Source organism: Lepidochelys kempii, chromosome 1 (assembly GCF_965140265.1).
Source record: "Lepidochelys kempii isolate rLepKem1 chromosome 1, rLepKem1.hap2, whole genome shotgun sequence".
In the NCBI taxonomy this organism is placed as follows: Eukaryota; Metazoa; Chordata; order Testudines; family Cheloniidae; genus Lepidochelys; species Lepidochelys kempii.
The window spans coordinates 321,008,554-321,031,969 of NC_133256.1; the positions used below are offsets into that span (position 1 = coordinate 321,008,554).

Below are 23,416 nucleotides of genomic sequence, written 5' to 3' on the forward strand. Positions count from 1 at the left end.
TTCTGGAGACTAGGAGCCAGCACGTGCATAGCCAATGTCAGTAGGTCTCTTCTGCAGGTCAGCGGTCTGCACACGGGGCGTGCCAACAGCCCGGCTCTCTCTGATCTCTGTATTTGTGTCCCGGGGCCAGCAGAGAGCTCTGCACCCCCACAAGCCGCAGAAGAGTCATCCAGCGCCACCGGCTACTCTCTCACAGGCTCATTATATCTTTTGCACCCGCTCCGGCCACGCCTCCGCCCTTCAGGTTGCAGCTGCACTGAATGCAAAGGGAGGAAACTCCGCCCCGGGCCCTGGTTGCAGCCTTCTCTCCCCCGAGCCAGCTTTAGAGACCTGTGGTCTCCATAGAGATAGTAACACCCTGCACCTTTCAATCGCTCTCCGGGAACAATACAAGGGGGGGGAAAGGCAGAGAGAAGCAGCAGCAGGAAATCGCTCCGAGCTGATCTCTGGGCAACTTCCCCAGGGTTTTAAACGCACATGTTGCTGCTGCCGGACACAAGCAAACTCCGCGGCACGAGCCAGGCGACCCTGCCGGGAGTCACTCCGCGGCCACCCCAGATCGAGCGCCTTTTGTTAACGCCAACAAAGCTTCTCCGAGCTGCTCCCCAGGACGGACACGCGCTGCCCGTGCGGAGCAGCCCCGGCCGCAAGAGCCAGGAGCAATAGCTGGAAAGGGGAAGCCCCGCTCGGGAGTAGGAGCGGGCTGAAGGGGATGCGTTTGCAGGGGACTGTGCCTCTTGGAGAGGGACGCAAGCGTTGATCCCAGAGTCGCCGCGGCCACTGCGAGGATTTACACCGGCCCCTGCTCGATTCACTTTCTGGAGGGCAGCGTGCGCTGCCGAGGCGGGTCCCGCGAGCGGGGCAGCGGGTCCACGGGAGCTGCGGGGAGAGGCTACCAGGCAGCAGGAGTGCGATTGTTTTTGAAGCAGCAGGTTTATGCTAATCACCCTGCTGGGAGCAGCAGTGGGAGGAGGAGAGGAGCCATTTTGAACTCACTTTAAACTTTACGGTGGAAAAGTTGGAATTCTCCAGCCGGGTCCCGAGCGATGTTCCCCGCCGCGGGGCTCTGAGGGAGCGGCCCCGCCTGGCAGAGGAGGACGAGGCCAGGGTCCCCCGGCCCCGCTGCTCATGGCTGAGGGCGGATGAGCCGCCCAGGGGGGTGGATGGATTTTGCAGGAGCCCTTTGGCTGGGATCGCTGCTGCCGCCTAAGACTCGGAGATGCTGCCGGTGCCCGCAGCCGCCTGGCTCTCGTGGCTGGCTCTGCTCTGCCGGCTGGTGCCCGCGGGGGGCTGGGAGCTGCACCTCTCCTGCGGCGCCGGGCGCGCCGGGGACCTGCTGCTGGATGTCTCCCTGGGGCCCGGCTGGCTGTACAGCGTGGACGAGGCGCTGACGGCCCGCCGCGTGCGGGAGGCGGTGGAAGTGACGGCCGCGGGGCAGCTGAGGCGGAGCGGGGCGGCCGGCGGGGGCTGCCCGGCGAGCCCCCCAGGCTGCGCGCGGCTGAAGCGCAACCCGCTGCCTCTCCACGTGCGCATCGCCGCCCAGCGCTCCGGGGCGCTGCTCTCGCTCCGCCTGGCAGTCTACGTGCACAGCCCGGGCTGCCCCCGCCGGGACCGGGGGGCAGGCAGCGGGGGCCAGGCGCGGCCCCGGCTCGCTGCCCGGCTCTCCCCTGGGCAGCTCCCAGCCCCGCTCTGCTTCCCCGCTGCCAGCCGGCACCTGCCCCCAGGGCCCGCCGGGGACCTGCGCTCTGCCCTCATGGCCCTGACCAGCTTCCCTGCCTGCAGCTGCCCGGACCACCACCCCCGGGGCTGCGGCGAGCAGGAGGCAGGGGGGAGGGCTCGGTGCTGCTTGCAGCCCGCCGGGGAGTCCCCTCTGCAGCTGGTCTGTGCCTTGAGGAGGACAGGGGGGGAGATCCTCCTCCAGCTGGGGCTGGAGCGCGCCCTGTCCGCCGGGGCAGGGGCTGGGAAGGAGGAGGGGACTTGGGGGGAACGGGAGCCCGTGGGTGCGAGGGGAGAGGAGAGAGGGGCGGTGGGTGCAGGGCAGGGGGAAGCGCCCACCCTGCTGCTGGGGCCCCAGGGATTGTGGACAGAGGAGCGGGGCGGCTGGGATCCTTCTCTCCAGGGGGCTCGGAGGAGGAGGAGGAGTGCGAACAGCCCTCCGCAGTTCCAGCTGCCCAGCTACCAGGTCTCCATCCCCGAGAACGAGCCTGCGGGTACCCGGGTGATTGCCCTGCGGGCCCAGGACCCGGACGAGGGGGAGGCCGGCCGGCTGGTGTATTCCATGGAGGCGCTCTTCGACGAGCGTTCCAATGACTACTTCTCCATCGACCCGGAGACGGGCAGCGTGGTTACCACGCGCAGCCTGGACCGGGAGACCAAGGACACTCACGTGCTGAAGGTGACTGCGACTGACCAGGGCTCCCCCCGCCGCCGCTCAGCCACCACCTACTTGACTGTGACTGTGAGTGACACCAATGACCACGGGCCGGTGTTCGAGCAGCCTGTGTACCGGGAGACCATCCGGGAGAACATGGAAGTGGGTTACGAGGTGCTGACTATCCGTGCCACGGATGGGGATGCTCCGGCCAACGCCAACATGCTTTACCGCCTGCTGGAGCCAGGGGCCCGGGATGGCGTCTTTGAGATCGACCCACGCTCTGGAGTAGTGAGGACCTGTGCCCCTGTGGATCGTGAGGAGGTCTCTGAGTATCACCTGGTGGTAGAAGCCAATGACCAAGGAAAGGAACCAGGTCCCCGTAGTGCCACGGCTACGGTACACATCACTGTGGAGGATGAGAATGACAACTACCCACAATTCAGTGAGAAGCGCTACTTGGTACAGGTGCCAGAGGATGCCCCGGTGAACAGCCAAGTGCTGCAGGTGCAGGCAACTGACCGGGACCGGGGCAACAATGCCCAGGTGCACTACAGCATTGTGAGTGGCAACCTCAAAGGCCAATTCTATATCCACTCTTTCTCTGGTGCCATCGACCTGATCAATCCTCTGGACTATGAGACCATCCGTGAGTACACACTGAGAATCAAAGCCCAGGATGGGGGCAGGCCCCCTCTGATTAACTCTAGTGGAATGGTATCGGTGCAAGTGGTGGATGTGAATGACAATGCCCCAATCTTTGTCAGCACCCCCTTCCAGGCCACAGTGCTGGAGAACGTGCCATTGGGCTACTCAGTGCTGCATGTTCAGGCAGTGGATGCTGATTCTGGAGACAATGCCCGTCTGGAGTACAACCTTATAGACTTGTCCCCATCTCCTGGCGTGGTGTCCCCAGGTGGGGACACTGGGTTCCCATTCCAGATCAATAACAGCACTGGATGGATTACAGTGTCAGCTGAGCTGGACCGAGAGACTGTGGAGAACTATCACTTTGGGGTAGAGGCTAGGGACCACGGAGTGCCTGTCATGACTTCCTCAGCCAGTGTGGCCATCACGGTCCTGGATGTCAATGATAACAACCCGACTTTCACAGAGAAGGTCTATCAGCTCAGGCTGAATGAGGATGCAGCAGTGGGCAGCAGTGTCCTGACCCTGATAGCAGTAGACAGGGACATTAACAGTGTAGTGACCTACCAGATCACCAGTGGCAACACTAGGAACCGCTTTGCCATCACCAGCCAGAGTGGGGGTGGGCTGATCACCCTGGCCTTGCCCCTGGATTACAAGCAGGAGCGGCAGTACGTGCTGACAGTTACTGCGTCAGATGGTACACTCTTTGACACTGTCCAGGTCTTCATTAATGTCACCGATGCCAACACACACCGCCCGGTCTTCCAGAGCTCCCATTACACAGTGAGCATCAGTGAGGACAAGCCCATTGGCACCTCTATTGTGACCATCGGTGCCACCGATGAAGACACAGGGGAGAATGCCAGGATCACATACATTTTGGAAGATAACATTCCTCAATTCCGCATTGACCCGGACATGGGCACTATCACCACCCTGATGGAGCTAGACTACGAGGACCAGGCCTCTTACACGTTGGCCATTACAGCTCGTGACAATGGGATCCCTCAGAAATCTGACACCACCTACGTGGAGATCCTTATCCTGGATGCCAATGACAATGCCCCCCACTTCCTGCGTGACCGTTACCAGGGCTCGGTCTTTGAAGATGTGCCACTCTCCACCAGTGTCCTTCAGCTGTCTGCCAACGACCGTGACTCAGGCCTCAATGGCCGCCTCCTTTACACCTTCCAGGGTGGTGATGATGGTGATGGAGACTTTTACATTGAGCCCACTTCTGGAGTGATACGCACGCTGCGCAAGCTAGATCGTGAGAACGTGGCTGTCTACAGCCTGCGGGCCTTTGCCATGGACAGAGGCAGCCCACCTCTCAAAGCCTCTGTGGATATCCAGGTCACCGTGCTAGACATCAATGACAACCCGCCTGTCTTTGAACAGGATGAGTTTGACATCTTTGTGGAGGAGAACAGCCCAGTGGGCTCCATCGTGGCACGGATCAGTGCGGCCGACCCAGACGAAGGGACAAATGCACAAATCATGTACCAGATTGTGGAGGGTAACATCCCTGAGGTCTTCCAGCTTGACCTGCTCAACGGTGATCTCACAGCCCTGGTGGATCTGGATTATGAGAGCCGGACGGAGTATGTGATTGTGGTGCAGGCCACCTCAGCCCCTCTCGTCAGCCGAGCCACCGTGCACATTCGCCTGTTGGATCAGAATGACAACCCACCTGTGCTGCAGGACTTCCAGATCCTCTTCAACAACTATGTGACCAACAAGTCTAACAGCTTCCCCTCTGGCGTGATTGGCAAGATCCCAGCCTATGACCCTGATGTGTCCGACAGCCTGGCCTACACTTTTGTTCAAGGCAACGAGTTGAACCTGCTACTGTTGGACTCTGCCACTGGGGAACTCAAACTCAGTCGAGATCTGGACAACAACAGACCCCTGGAGGCTCTTATGATAGTGTCAGTTTCAGGTAAGAAAACTTGGCAGGGGATAATAATGTATGAGAATTTTGTTTATTGGACCAGCATACTGGTACAGGCAGCAACATGCTGTATACAACTTTTAATTTCCTGGCGCAGTGACTTATTTGTGAAATTTCTGGAGAGGAGCCACAAAAATGTATCAGAGCTATGTGCTGTGGACTGACATGAATAGTATGTTGAGGTGTATTGAGCCAGTGATATTTTGAATGACAGGGAAAAACATATAGAGGTTGAGGGCAAAATATATTCCTTGGGCATAGTTAGCTATTTAGGCTAAAACTTTCAGATGTGGATACATAGAGTTAATAAGTGACCTAATTTTTCAAGATACCAAGAATGCACAGCTCTCATTGATTGATTTACATTGAATGTTTAGGCTTACTCCTATAATTAGTTATACATAAGAACAGTGAAAAGTAAAATTAGTGGGTGCACTGTACATATGAGTTGGGGGTTTGCTATTTTTTTTTTTTAAACAGCAAGATAAAACATTGGATTATTTCTTTTTGAATACTGGGAAAGTTGGCTGGTAAATCTCCTTTAGATTTTGGGTCATATTTTCTAGTAAAGTTGGTAGAGCATCACCCATTTGCACCAGCAACCAAAATTTTTGCCTTTTGTTTACATCCTTTAGAAAATAACTCCTACAAAAACAGTCAGTTATAGCTGTATAACACAGTTAATTTCAGTGGGGTTGCTTTGGTGTAACTGAGGATGTTCATTGGCACACAGTGTCACCAAAATAAGTATTGAAAGTTTTCTTTTTTGTCTTTTAGGCTTAACTAATCTAGTATGTAGTCACAATAATTTATTTATTGTGCTAGTAGTGGCTTTAAATTATACAGTGAATTGACATATGGATGCAAGTCCTAAATTGTTACTGTTTTGTTTTACAATACAGTATTTTAAATAACTTGAGAGACAATCCCCACAGAAAAGAAGAGCACTTTCTCCTCAGTTTCTTGTTTATTATGGAATTACTCTTTGTAATTATGGTACGTACAGTGCATCAGTAATGCAATGACTAATCTCCTCCCCAAATTCCACTATGCTGTCTTTATCATGGGCCTGATCCCGCGCAACTCCTGTTGTCTTCAAAGGCCCATCATGAGCAACATTTCTCTGCAGCCTATCACTAATATTTGTATTCTTTTATGTGAAACAGGGTATGTAAGTACTAAGTGTGTACAATGACATCTTTTCTTAACACAAATCGTTCAGATATCTAAATACAGCACAATCGTGGCAACACTTGCTACTGTTAGCAGTGTCACTGGGATAAGTGAGACCTCCTGGTAGATAGCACTATGCTCTGTCAGGTTTGCAGGATCAGGGTCTTTGTTTGCTGCAGGGTAAAGGAAAGTGGTGTTAACTCCAGTCACTGGGGTTATTAGTGTGTGTCATCTGGCGATGGGTTCATGCAAAATGCTAGAAGGGAACTATTTTTGGTAAAATAGCTCATAACTGTTACTTCCACATTCTTTGAAAGCTTACAGAGAAACAGGCAATTGGCTTGCATGTTTGAAATAAGGCATACAGGTGATTTACATGGTCACAATCAGCCTGAACCAGCTGACAGAAAGCAGTAGCTTCTTATCTAACAGCAGGAGATAAAGAACTGGACAAAAAGCAAGAAGGCTGGAAAGGTGATTAAAATGGGCTAGGTGGGAGAGCATATGGGACAGAAGTAGAAGATGATAGCATTCCTTTCTCATGCTAATAATGTCTTCATCCATTTATGCAGATTTCAGTGGGTGAAATACATATAAAAATATGGAAATGAAGTCATGAATGCTTAGAGCACAGTTAAGCTGCTGCCTTATGAGGTCTCATGTAATACAACTATGACGAGTAATGCATTGTTATTACATTTTATGAGAATGTGAGCTCTGAATAATATTAAAAATTAATATTAATATTCTGTAATATTCAAAACTTGTTATCCCTATCACAGCTGCACCCCCACCAGAGATATTTCAAAGAGGCGTTTTCATCAGTTAGCATTCTTAAGTAATTTTGGCAGGCATCAAAGTCAGTTTGATACTGTTTTTGAAAAGTTTTCTGTGTGTGGGAAAAGATTGCTTCATAGAGGTATTTAAGAGGGCAGAGGTCTACAGAGCTTGTGATTCCATTTAGGAAACTCTCACCTCTCCACTTTCTCCAGTTTTCTTTAACAAGTGAAATGGAGAGAACAGCAGCCTTGGAGTGAAATAATCAACATTGTTATCTGTAGTTAACTGAAAAATGTGTCTGCTGGGTGGTCATTAATCTACCTATCAAGCCAGGGAAGCAATCCTGATGCAGGCAAAAGTCCTGTCAGAGTCTGTGGGAGTTTGAGCTGTATATGGACTCTTAGGGGACATACGGAAATGCTGTTGCTGCTGTGCAATCGTGTTTTCACCTACTGACATGGGCTACATCTGAGGTTTGCTGCGAGGGCTCTGTGGATAAGTGTGTGTAAATAAAAAATTAAGTTTATCAGATGTGATAGGTCTTAGACAAATGAGAGGAGACATACTATACCAGGGGTAGCCAAACTTACTGACTCTCCGAGCTGCAGATGACAACAGAATTTTGAGAGCCAGGTTGCCTGCCAGGGCTCAGTCCTTCCCACTCCTGCTTCAGCCCCGAGCCTGGCCAGGTGCACCCCATTGGACTGAAGCCCCTACTCCACCACCCCGCTGCAAGGCAGAGGTCCTGAGCTCCCCTCACTCCAGTCTGGTAGGTGGAGAATGGGGAAGGGCGGGGGAGGCTCTGCAAGCTGCACTTTAACTGTAAAAGAGCTACTCATGAGCCAGGGTTTGGCCACCCTTGTACTAGACAATTACATTAACTTGGAACTTTGACATTTGGATAAAACAGCATTCTCTTATTTGATCTGTAATTGACTTCAAAATGCATGTTTTTATTTCACAAACAAAAGTCCAAAGTTGTCAAAAAAATCTCTGGAAAAAACAGGAAACGAAATTATAGATTTAGTGAAATTTGAAAATGAGAGACCCACTTCATTTAAAAACATGGTCACCTTCAACAGCATAGATATTTGCAGAAGCCATACTGAGACTATGTCTACACTGCCGTGGTAAGTCGACCTATGCTACGCAACTCCAGCTACGTGAATAACGTAGCTGGAGTCGACCTACCTTAGGTCGAGTTACCGTGGGGTCTGCACCACGGGGGGTTGACGGGAGGAAATCTCCCAGCGACTTACCTTTCTCTTCTCATCGGGGGTAGAGTACAGAAGTCGACTGGAGAACGATCTGCCGTCGATTTGGCAGGTCTTTACTAGATCCGCTAAATCAACCGCCGGTGGATCGTTCTCAGAGTGTGGATCCCCTCTGTAATGTAGACCTGCCCTAAGAGTCTGGCCAGACAGTTCAGAAAGAGGGATTCCTTTGTGTGTGGATTTTCCTGTGCTGTGGCACTGTTTCTCCTTGCTCTGGATGCCTCTGAAAGCCCACCACAAAGTCTGGGGTAGGTGCACAGAGAGGAAGCCTAGCAGGGGTGAGGTTGTGTGGATGACTGTTACTAATGTACACCTTTTCCTCTGGCAACGAGCAGGGAATCTTTGTGAAAGGCAGAGGAAAATTAGTCTTTGGACTAGTCCCCTCCATGTGTGAAACCTCCCTTCATAGGGCATGGGCAAATGGCAGGGGAACCAGGATAGCAGTGAATCTCTGGGCCTCAGCTTATTCTGCAGGAAAATGGGAAGAAATCCTGTCCCAGCCCCCACTGCTGGAAAGTTTGCAAAGAAATCTCACAGTTGTCCTCTATTTTACACCTGCTCTGGACTTTTCTACAGGAAGGGGTGGTCTGGACTTATATTTCCCTCGCCTGTGTATGGGATCACAAGGTGTGAATTTTTGAATAGTTGGGATGAAATATTTGCCCCACTGAAGTTAATGGGAGTTTTGCCATTGAGTTCAATGGGGTCAGGATTTCATTGTGGGGATCTAGAGGGTTTTGAATTTTAGAATCTGCAATTGCTTTAGTGTTGTTAAAAGCATGAAATTAGTAAAATTATCAGGATTATGAGCTGATATTCTTTCTCTTCACCTATAACAACATGAGCAAAAATTAAAGGGACACCGTCAACTTGCAGTCCAGTCAGTTTGTAAAAATGAGTTAAAGGTAGTTCTAGATAAAGCATCTGCCCCTAATTTCCCCCTGCTAATTTTAACGGTTTATAGTACAATTGTCCTGTGTTAAAAAATTATATATATTTTTTTCCTCTTGTGCTGTGGGTAGCGGTGCTGGAACACTTTTTATAGTGGGGATGTTGAAAGTCAGCGAAACTGAAAAGCAGTGGTCCCCAAACTTTTTACCTGCACCACCCGCCAGAGCTGGGGCCTGGAGCAGGACCATGTCTCGGGTTGGGGTGGGGGAGTGCAGAAAGGGGCAAGGGGGCTGGGGCTGGTAGCCAGGACCCCAGGTGCAGGGCTGGCAGCTGGAATCCCGTGTAAAATCTCGGGATTCTGCAGCATCCCTTCACCCCCATCCCACACCATTAGTTTCCACGTCTGTGGCTGTGGGAAGGAAAATACACAGGAGTGGGAAACTGATTCTGGCCCCAGTCTTGCATAGGGATCCACTTGTCAGTTGAAGTCAATGGGACTTTCTAAGTGCCCGATCCCACAAACAGTTGTGCCCACACTTTACTGTCATAAGTATTCCCATTGATCTCAGTGGGACAACTTGCATCAGTAATGTTCAGTATATGTACCTGTATTTGCAGGGCTGGGGCATAATGAATACAAAGGTAAAATAATGAAAATAACTGTACAACAATGTAGTCAAATGCACAAAATAAATGGGGAAAAAAATTCTCACATTTCTCTCTCATAACAGTCTTAAATATTACTTGTAGAAAAAGTAGTTTAAAGAAAAACTCTTTCAGGCAGAAGTGTGATTTTTTTTTTTCTCTCTCATTTGCTGGTGCCTCTTTAATCAAATCTCTTTTTCCAGATTGCAGTAGAGATTTTTGGAGGTATTTTTCAAAGGAGACTTTTAGGGCTTGGTTTTGTGTCTAAAGTGTTTTAAACCCAAATCATAATGTTTTATTTTTTCAACCCACTGTCCCCAGAACACATAATTTTAGATTCTGAATTCTGGGGATACATCAGCTTGAAACTGCCAAAATGTATTAATATCAGATTGTGAGAAAATGTCCTCAAAATATATTTTTAAAAGACAAAAGAACATTGCAGTATGTAACTTCTCTTTTAAGAGTTTAAATATTTCAAAATTTAAGCATGATGCTAACTCCAGTTGCAGAGATCTAAAGGTATGAAGATTGAATATTTTTACCAAAAGCATTCAATCATTTAAGCGCTCAGGGATGACAGGAAACATGGAAACTGGATAAAAATAACAAGGTTTATGGGACTTTCAGCTGCTTGTTCTGATAAACTTTTCTACTTGTTGGTGATAGGTGAATTTAAGTTTGATAAATGTTATTTAAAACTGTTTCCCTAGTAAACCTGTGATGATTCTTCTGGAAAAAAACAGGACTATTGGAAAAAATAGAGAACCCTAAGTAAAAAAATTAAATGCCAGCAGTCATTTTGCACCAGTTGATTTTTGTTTTCATTATGATTAATTGGATTATTTCTAATCTGTTCTGATCATCACTCACTTTGAAATTATTGCCATTTTATTTTTTTGGTGGTTATTGGTGCTGCCATTTGGTAACATTAGTAGAAACAAAATCATCACTTCGGGAAAGTGGGAGAAACTTTCTGATAGGTCATAGAAAGTGGAAAGCAAAGATAGCTGAATCAAAAATTAATTTGTAAATTAGAGGGAGTATTGTAGGACTTTTTCTTTTGCCAAATTCCATTTATAATCCTTTTCAAAACTTGAGGTTGAAGTTTAGGGTCAAATTTTCAAAAACACCTAAAACAGGAGCCATCGTCCTATTTTCAAAAGCAATTTAGAAGCCTAAATTCCAATGGCTTTCAGTGAGAGTTAGGCTCCTGTGTGCCTAAGCCACTTTTGAAAATGGGGCTTTGACTCTTAAATCACATAGGTGCTTTTACCAGAAGTGAATAATTTTTTGTAATTTGTTTTCCATTAGGTGCTTGGTATCATGGTGATAAGTGTTCTAAAAAGACCTAGATGGAGATAACTATGAAGTATTTCCTGTGGACCTCAGTTCATTGCCAATGTAGCTAAGACCCTGATCCTGCAATTTACAGTGTGCAGGTGGAATGTTGTGCCTTTGTGGAACCCACCTTGGTTAACAGGTCTCTGACAGGAGCCGTAGTCTACCTGTCCAATGCACATTGCAGGATTGGAACCTAAAATACTATTTTTCAATATTGAAAGCAAATACCTAAATTCAGTACATACATTTCTTAACATACCGTGCATCTAACTTACTACTAATTTTGCACATCGCCTACACTTTAATTGTAAATAAGTTTTGTTATAATTAAGACTACGTTTTAGTCACAGGTATTTTTAGTAAAAGTCATGGACAGGTCACAGGGCAGTAAACAAAAATTCACGGCCTGTGACCTGTCCATTACTTTTCCTATATACCCATAACTAAAATTTGGGTCAGGGCACCGAGGGTTCTGTGTGTGTGTGTGTGTGTGGCCCAGGATCCCTGCTGGGGAGGGGGAGGGTTGGCAGGGCTGGGAGGCTCCCTACCTGGCTCCGACCGGCATGTCCCTGCAGCTCCTAGGGGAGGGGCGGTCAGGGGAGCTCTGCATGCTGCTCCCACCACAAGCGCTGGCTCTGCATCTCCCATTGGTTGGGAACCGCAGCCAATGGGAGCTGTGGGGGCAGCATGCTCAGGCAGTGTGTGGAACCCCCTGGCCGCTTTGACTAGGTGCTGCAGGGACAAGCCAGGGAGCCTCCCACCAGGTAAGTGCCGCCCTGTACCTCAATCCCGTGCCCCAGCCCTGAGCCCCCTCCCACATACTCAAACTGCTGCTGTCCCAGGGAGCCAGCAGAAGCTGCTGCAGAAGTCACAGAGGTCACGGAAAGTCACGGAATCCATGACTTCAGTGACCCCTGTGACAGACATGCAGCCTTAGTTATAATTGTGATGAAATGTAGAAGTAAGGAACTTCAGTGTGGTTTTCTTTACCATTGTCTTTGTAGCAGATAAGAGCAATTAAATTATATATCAAATTGTTGTTATTGCTGGCATTTTATAGTTATGTTTAAAGAAGGCAGTGCTTAAAGTTTGTTTTCAGTTATGTGCTTTAAATAAACCACTGAGTATGTGAGCTAACAGTATTTCCTTCTATGTTCTTCTGACCTTATGTTAGATATTAAAGTGGGATTTAATGAAGTCACTATAACACCAACAAACCCAAATTAAGATAAGACTCATGTAGTGGTGCAGTAAATGTTTATTATTCTAACTCAGTGATCGTCAAGGGATAATTTTCATTATTGTAGTTAAAAAGTCATTATGCCAGTGTTACCCCATTACCAGTTTGGTCACTTTCTATACAAATAGAACAGAAGGTTACGCACCTTGTTGTGTATTATTTGCATATTGGTGAAGTTAGGGCTGCAGTTTCCTCTTGGACAGAGGGCAGATACTACAGTGATAAGTACTGTATAAACACCTATGATATTTTTAGCAGGGTTTGAGATTAAAAGAACAAAAGGCATGGAAATACAACAGGAGGAATTGGGGAAAAACTTTGCAAGGTCATTTTTGGTTTGCAAAGAATGCATGATCTGGCCCCAAGTGATGAGGTCCGGTGTTTCATTGCTTTATGGAAGTGTAGACTGTGTACATCTTTGGGGTTTTGCATCTCTATTTTATGGCTGATTTTGCTTTTTTAGATTCATGAAGAATTGTGCCAGTAACTTCAGTGATCTGGGATCAGGCCCTACAGAGATGCAGAGGGCTTGAGGGTTTTTTTGTTTTTTTTGTTTCAGCTATGCAGAGTAACCAGTTCTTTTATGAGTGATGTTTCTGCCTTTTTGCAAGAACTTGCTTTCATTTCAATCATTCACAAAGTTACTGGTAGCTTGGGGAAAAGGTCTGGTTTCAGGTATCAACAAAGGAAGGAGTAACACATGAACTGCTTGCTGCGAGCTCCCTGTAGCCACTAGGGAAGTAAATTCTGTAAGTGTAGAACATCGTTGGCCAGGACATCCCAGCAGGTTATATACAATTACAAGATTACAGTGTACTTATGAATGAATGACCTTTGATACTCCCCATTCCTATCATGATGCTTGGAAAAGATGTACAGACACATCAGGTTTCTTACAAAACAATCATGTGGACACAGAATCCACTTTGTAGTGGGAATAGCCTAAAACTGTAATTTAGAATTGAAACATTCTTGTTGGTCTTGAAAAGCTCTGAAAGTGCAATAGCTGGCACATCCCATGGTAAAGTAATCTGAGAAACAGCAATAATCTGAAGACTAAAAAAGACTAGGGAACAAGTTGTTATTGATCACATTCATTCTGTGTTTGTCTATGAAAGACAGCTGCATGATTATAGTCCATAATTCTTACTTATGGCTGTGTGTTAGAAGATAAAGTCTTCTAACTCAGAGTTGTAGGAAGTTTACGTTACTCAAATGATGAAGGAATCGTCATAATTATTTATTTAAAATGTGGTAGTGTCCAAATGGCCTAATCAGGATTGGCACTCCATTTTGCTGAGAAGTATACAAACAGGAAGGGGTACAAATGGTCCCTGCCCCAAAGCTCTACCTGACTGCATAATGACAAGAGACACTCCATGGGGCTATGATCTGTCCACCGTGTGATGGGTTGAACCCCCCATCCGGGATGCCACCTGATGTGCTGGGGTCCCACTGGTTCCTCCTGTTCCACCAGCGTGGGTTGCCTTACCCTGTTCCGCTGTGCCAGGCCCTCAAGCCTTCTCCAGCTTACACAGAGGTAGGGGCACACCCAGCTGCAAGTGGACATTGAGATCAGCTCTATGTGGGAGGAATCAGCTTGGGGATTGCCTAGCCCTCACATGCACACCTCCTTTGGGGTATAAACCCAAAATAATATTGTCTTGCACTGTATAGAAAGATCTGCACAGCGCAAGCTCATAAATATTCATTCTCTCCCTCAATGTGGAAAGAGATATGCAAGCTTCTTCCCCTCCCCCCCATATGAATTGCACAAACTGGGTTATATTATAAACAAGAAATAAGTTTATTAACTACAAAAGGTAAATTTTAAGTGATTATAAGGAACAGCAAACAGAACAAAGCAGATTACTGAGCAAATAAAACAAAACACGCAAACTAATCTTAATACACTAAGGAAACAGATTACACATAGTAATTTCTCACCCTAAATGTTGTTTAGGCAGGTTGCAGAGTTTCTGCTGCTCAGAGTTCTAGTTATATCTCTTTACAGGGTAAACCCCTGTTCTCAGCCTGGATTCAGCCCTTGCCTTCCCCTAGCTTAATTCCTTGCTTTCTTCAGGATCTTTCAGCTGTCTTCCATCTCGGGTGGAGAGGCAAATGGAGAGCCCAGATTGCCTTGCTTCCCATCCTTAAATAGAATTTACATAAGGCAGGAAGCCTTTGTTTCCAGTGGAAAAGTACCAGCAGTGTTTTGTACCAGATTATGTTATCACATGACCTTGTAGTGTCGGGACAATCATGAGACAAGGTTTATTTGCAAGGTCCACAGGAAAGAACTCCTGGGAAGATGTGGGATCCACATCTTTGAAGACTTATTATCTTTTCCTAATGGCCCATTAAGGTTGATTGTTTACTGTCTGGTGGGCGTTTCCCAAGCATATACAACTGTGTGGGTAATTGTTACGTGGATAATATTCCTAACTTTAGACACAGGAATGGTACATGCATACAAATTGGATAAACACATTCAGTAAATCATGACCTTTTCAATGATACCTCACATGACCCATCTTGCATAAAACACATCTTAGTTATGTCATATTCATATCATAACAATATTTCTGTGAAGAATAGGGAGTGTAATGTCACACTCCACACCACACATCTTCACTGCCAGCCGTTAGGGGAGTGCACAGGCTGTAGCAGTTGCTGTTTGTGAGAAAAATACTTCCCAATGTTTCTATCTCTCCTCTGAACCTCTCCTACTGGCCAGTGGCTGCTATTAACACAATCTACCTTTAACAGCCAAATTTTCAAAAGCGCCTTCTAATTTTGGTGGATCAGTTTTAGGTGCTCAGTTTTAAACGGCGTGGCCTGATTTTCAGAGGTACTGAGATTGTCATCTCTCATTGACTTCACTTGGGGTTTTGGGTGCTCAGCCCCTCCTGAAATCAGACCCAAGTCAGTTCAACTTGAGGACACAGAAACTGTAGCACCCAAAATTGGAGGACAATTTTGAAAACATTGGTCTAAGTGAGTAACACCCAAGCAAAGAACATCAGAGTTTAAGGTCCCAGTATTCTGTTGGCTATACACCTAGGCATGATGGGTCATGTGTACTCCTGAAATGTTGCAAACTTCATTCTCCAGACTATAGACTGATGTTTTGGGAAACTTTTCTTTTTAGGGGAGGAGTGTCTGGAAGAGTAGTTGTCCTGAAGTATCTTTGGCTGCCATTCTCTGCCCTCCCCATCTACTTCCTTGGAGGGCAGGGGGCCACAAAGAGGTGGAAGGGATATTAACTGGTGGTCAGCATTGACCTACTTCTGGAATCTCGCAGAGTTGATTAAGAGGATAATTGTAGAAAGAGTGGCCCCTCCCTATTTACGGAGCACTTGTGGAGGGTATTCTAGGGGTTCAGGAGAAAGTGGGGAGTATGCAATAGAACTGGTGCATCCGTCTTCCCTTTCTCACCCATGCTGTTTGTTCCATTTCACTTGGGGAGGTCGAGGGGAACACTTGGCCTTATAAATGATTGTATGTGCCTTTAGTTTTAGTGTCTGTCGGCTCACAAGTGTAGAGTAGCAGACTAACTCTGGACCATACAATTCTTTAAAAAGTGAACATTTTATTTGGGTGTTTTTTTCTGGTGATCACAATTAACGAAAAAACAGCTAGTTTATAGCTGTGAGTTATCTGTCACTGTGCCTAAGTTGTTGTTGTTTTTACCTTTCAGTAGTAGAGGTTCCTTTATCTCAATACAGCATTATATTGTCAATATGTTTCCATGAAATATTTTGCTCTCCTAGCAGTAAAATGTTTTCCTGTCTATTGAAACAAAAATATACCACTCCTATGAGATTCAGGAATTAAATGGAAGGAAACACATATTAAAGCAAAATGACAGCAATAGCTTTTTGCCAATTGAAACAGATCATACAAAATGGTGAGAAGGTAAACGTTTCTCTATTCATCATAATCCTTTTGAAAAGTGTTAACTGTGAAAAGTAACCAGCACTGAAGATATTTGTTTCTATCTATATCTCTATGTATACATTATGTGTTGCATACCTCTATTATTTTTGCTAGACTCCTTTAACAAGACATTTCTACACTAATAGATCATTGACTGAGATGTACTGAACACAATATAATTGTATTTCTGAATCTCAGTCCACAAAGTCTAAAGTGTATAACTAGGGCTGTCAAACGATTAAAAAAATTAATCATGAAATTAAAAAAAAAGTGTGATTAATTGCAGTTTTAATCACACTGTTGTTAATAGAATTCCAATTTAAATTTATTATAAATATTTTTGGATATTTTTCTACATTTTCAAATATACTGATTTCAATTACAACACAATACAAAGTGTACAGTGCACACTTTCTATTTTTTTATTACAAAAATTTGCACTGTAAAAAAACAAAAGAAATAGCATTTTTCTGTTTACCTCATACAAGCACTGTAATTTTGTTCAGAGTTACAGACCGCTTCCATTCCCGAAGTGTTCGTAACTCTGAGGTTCTACTGTATATGGCATATTACAGTTCTCTCAGCTCCCCCAAATTAAAAAAAAATGCCAGACATGTAAATCTCTAAGAGGTGAATAAAATATGTGTAGTCACTCATTTTTAGATACGAGAAATAGAGTGAAAAGTCAGCCTAGTCAAAATTGTAAATGAAATACAGAGGTCTTTTCTCATGAGGGCTGTAAACTGGCTATCTCAGTCCAACATGTTTTGTGTTCTATTTCTGCTGTTTAGCAAGACATCAGTTGTTATTTGGAATTGTTGAATTGCATTGGAATAGTTTGTCTGTGCTACTTGTGATTACAGAGGTTTAGTGCTCTTTTTATCCATTTGGATACATTACTGTAATGGACTCTTTAGACACACATAGGCATTAATGGAATATAGTTGTCAAAAGAACACTTTTAATTGGCTGGTGTTAACATTAAAAAGGTGCTTTTTATGTTGGGAAAGAGCAGCTGGTAACAACTGTAGGATTCATTAACTTTCAGTGAATCGGATGTGCTGTGAAGAGTGTCTGACTTTTTCATTTTTAAATTCACAGACACAGCAAATGAAATATTAACAATGGTTAAGTCCTCAATTCTGCAAACATTTAACTTTATGCATATAAGTATTCTCATTGCACCCAATCCCAGAGTTCAAAGTTAAACATGTGGTAAATGTTTGCGTAGTTTATGTGGTTGTGAATTTACATGTTGTTGGGGGTTCCTCTAGATCAGTGTTTCTCAAACTGGGGGTCCTGACTCAAAAGGGGGTCACAAGGTTATTGTGTGTGTGCAGGGGGGTTGCAAGATCACAAAAAATATTGCTGGGGGAGAGGGAGCTGAGGGTGGGGTACAGCAGCCTCCATTCTCTGGCTGCCAGCAGCAGTGCAGAAGTAAGGGGGGCAATACCATGAGAATGCACCTATGAATATGTACAGTAATTTGCTATCACAGGGGTCATTATAGCCTGAAATATTTTCAAAGGGGAGCCCAACAAAAAAAGTTTGAGAATCCCTGTATATGACATGAAATGAAAAATGATTGACACTTCAGCAGTTTTACGGAGGTTGGAATTAAGATGGCTTTACACAGTGAATACACTGCCCTCAGTATAACAGTGGTTCATTTTGTAAGTGTTGACATTGTACTCAGTGCACCATAAAAGGAGGTAGGAAGGGGAGTAGGAGAAACGAGGCTACAGTTGTAAATGGAGGTGGGGGAGGTAAAGATAGGACTTCACTGATGAAAGTCACACCAGATGTGGTAGTTAGAGTTGGAAAAATGATTCATTGTGAATGGTTTGTCTGAGAAATGTAGCCCTTTTTCTGTTTTCTAATTATTTGCAAACAAGCAGTGATTTCTAACATGTTACTTCTGATTAGAGTGGTAACTGTGGGATCATTTCTGTGAAGAAATTTCAGTTTATGGATTGTTCAGGAATTGGTTGTTATGTGTATTTAGTATTTGTGAGTAGCACTGTGTGATAGGTCTCTTAAGGGGGGAAGAGATGTGGCAGTGAAGGAAGAATCACAGTATGAAGATTATGTTGCTGCCCAGTAAAGGCAGAAACAATAACTTTGGGTTATTAAGCACCAGATCGTGGCACTTCTGCAACCACTCAGGGGCATAAAGGGGGACCCTCCCCATGTTCTTGCATGATCTCTTGGGTTGGGGAAAAGTGGACCCCAGCTCCTTTATTACTACTTCCTCCTCACTGTAAGAAAGGGGTTGGAAGGGGGAGAAGCCTGGGCTCTGACCAGTGCACAGTCCAGCTGCTGAGCCACCAAGAGAGAAGTAAATTACTTCTGGGAAAGGGCTGTCACAGGCTATTCCCTCCTGGAGCAAGGGGGAGCCAAGGTCATATCTCCTCCCCATGGTGGTTCATACACTGTCCCTTCACAAGCCCCTGTGACTTTCTTCTAACATGTGCTACAGGTACACTACTTTTTTAAAACAAGGAATGTAGGGAGAGATTTCCAAAGGCACAAATGGGAGTTAAGTGCCAAAATCCCACTGAGTTTGGTTTGGGTACCTAACTCCCTTTGTTAGTCCCAGCCATAATTTTTAAAACACCAGTAGTAATTCCCTGGCGGGGATTGTTGGAGAATAAATAGGGTTTGATGTGTGACTAAGTTCTAAAAACCCTTTCTAACAAATTTCCATAGCATCTCTAATAGCTTTTATCCTGTTGATAACTATTCTGGACTGATTTCTATGATTATGGCATTTTTCTTGGATTTAAGGCTGTATAGTATTCTGGCTACATTGACACCTGTATAAGAAATATGCCTTTTCCATTTGCATGACTTGGTGGCATTCTGTTGCCTTTTTCTGTTTTTCAAGACTATCTTGCAGTTAGACTAAATAAAGCAGAGTGTGAAATACGTTGACTTAGGGGGCTCAGTCCTGGAAAGCCTTACTCACAGAAGTAGCCTTGTTGAGGTGCCGATTAGAATAGCCGCATGTTTGCCACTTGATATTTCTGTGGCTGGTGGCATATTTATGTTGTTTGCTTTCTTTTTAGGACCTCTCTCTGTCCAGGAATGGAAAATCCTAACGTGTATTTCTTGATGTGGTGAAAGTTTCCAAAAATCATCAACAAAGAGAATGGAAACAGCATGGAAAATATTAAGGCCTATTATAGAGGTTTCCTGTTCATCTAGTACATTCCGGTTGTATGGCAGGGGTATGTGTGTAAATACAGGCCCAGCCTTCATGGGCATTTGTTGACTTCAGTGGGGTTCCTGTCAATTACAGTAGAGAACCCAAGGTCAGAATTTGGCTCATCGTGTACATACAGTTGTGCAGATTCCAGAAGAGAAAGTTCTGTCCACATTTCTAATAATTATTATTTTGCAGTAGCAACATTGTGCCAAGTACCGTACAAATACAGAGTAAAAGATGACCTCTTCCCCAAAGAGCTTACAGTCATAAGTACTGACTTCGTGGGGCTGGAGCACCCACGGAAAAAAAATAGCGGGTACTTAGCACCCACTGGCAGCCAGCTCCCCCCCCTCCCAGTGCCTCCTGTCCATTGGGAGCCCCGCTGATCAACCCCTCCCCTTCCCTCTCAGCATCTCTGATCCACTACGATCTGCTGTTTCGCGGCGTGCAGGAGGCACTGGGGGAGAGGTGGGGATGGGGCATGCTTGAGGGAGGGGGCTGAACTGGGCAGAAAGAGGCGGGGTGGAGATGGAAAGGGGTGGGGCAGGGCCTGGAGAAGAGCGGGGGCAGGAAGGGAGCTGGGATTTGGGGGACGGGGGCAGGTTGGGACAGGGCCTGGGGGGTTGAGCACCCCAGGGGCTCAGAAGACGGCACCTGTGCTTACAGTCTAAACAGACAAGTTAGAGAAAGGGCGGGGGAAAGGACTGTAACATACAGAAGGGGGGTTTGCCAGTGTCCTGTTAGTTCTGTGAATTTTTTGGTTGTTTGGAGTTTCTGGGTTTTTTTAAAATAATGTTTAGGTGGTTTTTTTGTTTGTTTATAACTCATTTTTCAGTTTTGTTAAGAGTTCATCACTCCATGGGGGGGGGGGGAACACTTTTAGGGGGGAAAATTGGTATTGCCCCATAGGAAGGGACTTCTTTTAAAAGATTTCATAAAAGTTGTCATTGTAGTTAAAGAAAAACAGTTGGACAGATAGTTAGGATTCATGTACACTATGGAAATTAAGTGGTTTTAACTTTGTCTAAACAGCCAGTTAAAACTGCTAAGTTACAACAGTCTTCTTACCTATTCCTGCATTTACAAATCCCAAGCATTAAAAAAACAAGGCAGTAAAAAGTTAAGGACATGTTAAATCTTATACTGCCTACATAATGAGCACTGAACACACTATCCTTATCAAGTACAGAGAAATCTATACAGGGCCAGTCTGTTTTCAACACAGTTAAGAAAGCGTGAGAGAGATCACTTCCACCAGATCTCTTGTACACTTGGAAATGATTTGGCTCCATCTGGACAGAATATTTCAACACCATTTGAAGGAGGGAGGACCCATTGTTAACAACCTTTGTCAACACTGGGTCCCTTTCCTAGTGTAGACATTCTCACAGGGACTGTTGCTTCCATTCATTTGCAGGGGGAACAAAACTAGCTAGAATTAAGGTGGAGATTGTGGAAGGGGGTACAACAGGAGTTATATCGCAGAATTGTGACTGCAGAGCAGAGTCTAGCACCTTCTCTTTGCAGCTCCACCCTTAGGGACCTGACGGATTTCTGATTAGAAATCTTCATTAGAGTTAATGCTGCTACACAAAGGAACTTAACATTAAAGCCCCTTCATGGCTTTTTATCTACTACCTTGGAGAGGGGGAGAGAGAGCTACTTCAGAGCCTGAGGAGCAGCCAATGGCAGCAAGTCTTGCCATGTGGGCAGGAGCAGTGGTGGATCTGTAGGGTTTATAGGTTGTTCCCTCTCCTTGCATTGATTCCAGATTCTGCCACCCTTATTCCTGTTGAGCAGTACTAACTGACAGAGTTAACGCTGGTATCCAGACTGGTCACACCTAACCCTTGTGGAATCTTTAGCATTTACCCGACTGGGTTCTGTTATGACTCTGCAGGAGGCAATTTAATACACTGAGTGCAATTTTTCAAAGTTAACTTGCTGGGTTTTTACTTTTTTTAAAATAATGTGAAGGCTATGTCACAAGCTGACTAAAGCAATGATGAGCATGTTTTAGACAGAAATATACCACATGTCCTCCAGCCTCCAGACACCACAGGGCACAGGTTTAACTGCTGCCAGTGCTGCCAGCTTGGCACCCCTAACAAAAGGCATTTTAGCTCTTTTCAAGACTGGGCACTAAGATCTTTTCAGAGTCTAAGGGCTGGTCTTCACACACACATGCATGGAAATAGCAAAAAGAAGGAACTAATACCAGTTTAGTTATTTCAGTGCAAAGTCGGGATGTAAACAAAGCTTGTTCTCTTCTACAACTCCTCTTCAAAGCCTTTCTTTTCTACCCAGCCCACTGGGGTTATCTTGGGCATTTTCATTGTGTTAAAATGGATTCTCTCCCCCTCTCTCCCCCATTTGCCTATGGGTATTTATTTGTATGTCTATTTGAGTGAGTCTCATGACTTTACATGTGGATTAAAGGGTCCCTTACAAAAGGATTCATAGGATCTGCCTAATGAACTGTTCAACAACTAGAATTTAACATATCTTCACCTACTCTTAATCCTCCTCCTCAGTGTAGTGTTGTCAGGATGATAGACCCACCAGTAATTACCTGCATGTTGTTGCTTGTTTCTTAGAACGTGTGGCTTTTCCAGCAATGCTCATGCTGATGCCTGAGTTGGTAGGTTATCATGACACATACGGTAGAGAAGCTACAGATCTCTTGTCAATAGTGGCTCAGTGAAACCATCTTGAAAATGAACAAATAAATATGCAATATGTAGAAACAGAAGTCATTGAAAAGAGGAAGAAGGTGATTTGAATTCATACCACAGTATTTTTGAGGAAAGTGTGTATTTAACACTGACTAATCTGAGGCTGTTAGGAATATGTCTACCGTAAATGGGCATGTATATCCTAGAAGTTGGCCCCCTTTTTTTTAACTATTCTTTTGACTCATAAAACGTAATGGTACATCTGCTCTATGTGGTGAACTCACCATCGGGCAGGTAATTGTTTGCTAATTTAATTCCCTCATCTTAAATTTCTAGCATACACAAAAGCTGCTGGTTTGCTCAAATTCATTTTCATTTTAGACACTGATTGTTAATCAGAAGAGGATTAATTTTCAAGGGCTAACATACTGGTTTAAAATATATATTGACTTATTATTATTTAAAGGTGAGATGACTAACTTAATAGCAGTATCAGACAGCTTTCCACATTCAGATTATAAATCTAAAATTCTGGTTTGGGTATTGATACTTGGGCAGTACTTGCAAGTATCATTTGAGGATGCCTCCTACTGTAATCTTCATCTGTTACTTAGAATGACTAGAGGTCAGGAACTAACTAATCCAAGATGCTGATGCCATGGTTTGAATTTGCATTTATAATTTTTAAGGAAAGTACAATACATATATCCCTAAACATCCAGGACTGAAAATGTTGCCAGGCAGGTGTCTAACTGAGACTCCTGCTTATTATGCAAAAATATGCTAGTTTACTGCTACCTCATCCTTCTTTCCCCCATCATTTGTTTATTTCCCCACCTGTTTTATCTTGTTGTTAATGTAGGCAATTCTGTGTTGACCTGTTTCTGCAATGCATTCAGCATGTGCTTACCCTTCCCCAGGCATACAACTCAATACAGACTCAATATTGGGGACCTGGCTGGGACAGGGTTTGCCTTGTTACTACATGTTTCTGTGGGACTTACTACAGTGGATCCCTGATTGGGGCCCCGAGGTGCTACTGTAATACACTTAATTAGTAACCATGGATACTGGTAACCAAAAGTCCATGAAAGATGGGTAGATATGGGATGGCAGCATGCTGGACTGCCCTGGAGCCCTGCTGATGGTTTTTTTGATGCTGGAGCATTTACGCTTGTTAGCTGTTGTCTGCTAAAGTGGGTACTTCCAATTCTATTGATTGCAGCAAGCAAGCCTGCTCTCTCATTCCCCTTCACCCTTGCCTCTGGAAGTTC

At 45.2% G+C, this 23,416-nt stretch overlaps 1 protein-coding gene across 1 annotated transcript in view; it reads left to right on the forward strand.

The window, feature by feature from the left end:
- Nucleotides 1-321: 321 nt before the first annotated feature.
- CELSR1 (cadherin EGF LAG seven-pass G-type receptor 1) overlaps nucleotides 322-23,416 on the forward strand; it is a 265,440-nt gene continuing 242,345 nt past the window's right edge. The window contains exon 1 of the mRNA XM_073328377.1: nucleotides 322-4,961. Within this exon, the coding sequence (XP_073184478.1) occupies nucleotides 1,220-4,961 (3,742 nt within the window). The 5' untranslated portion in view covers nucleotides 322-1,219. The remainder of the gene's footprint in view (nucleotides 4,962-23,416) is intronic.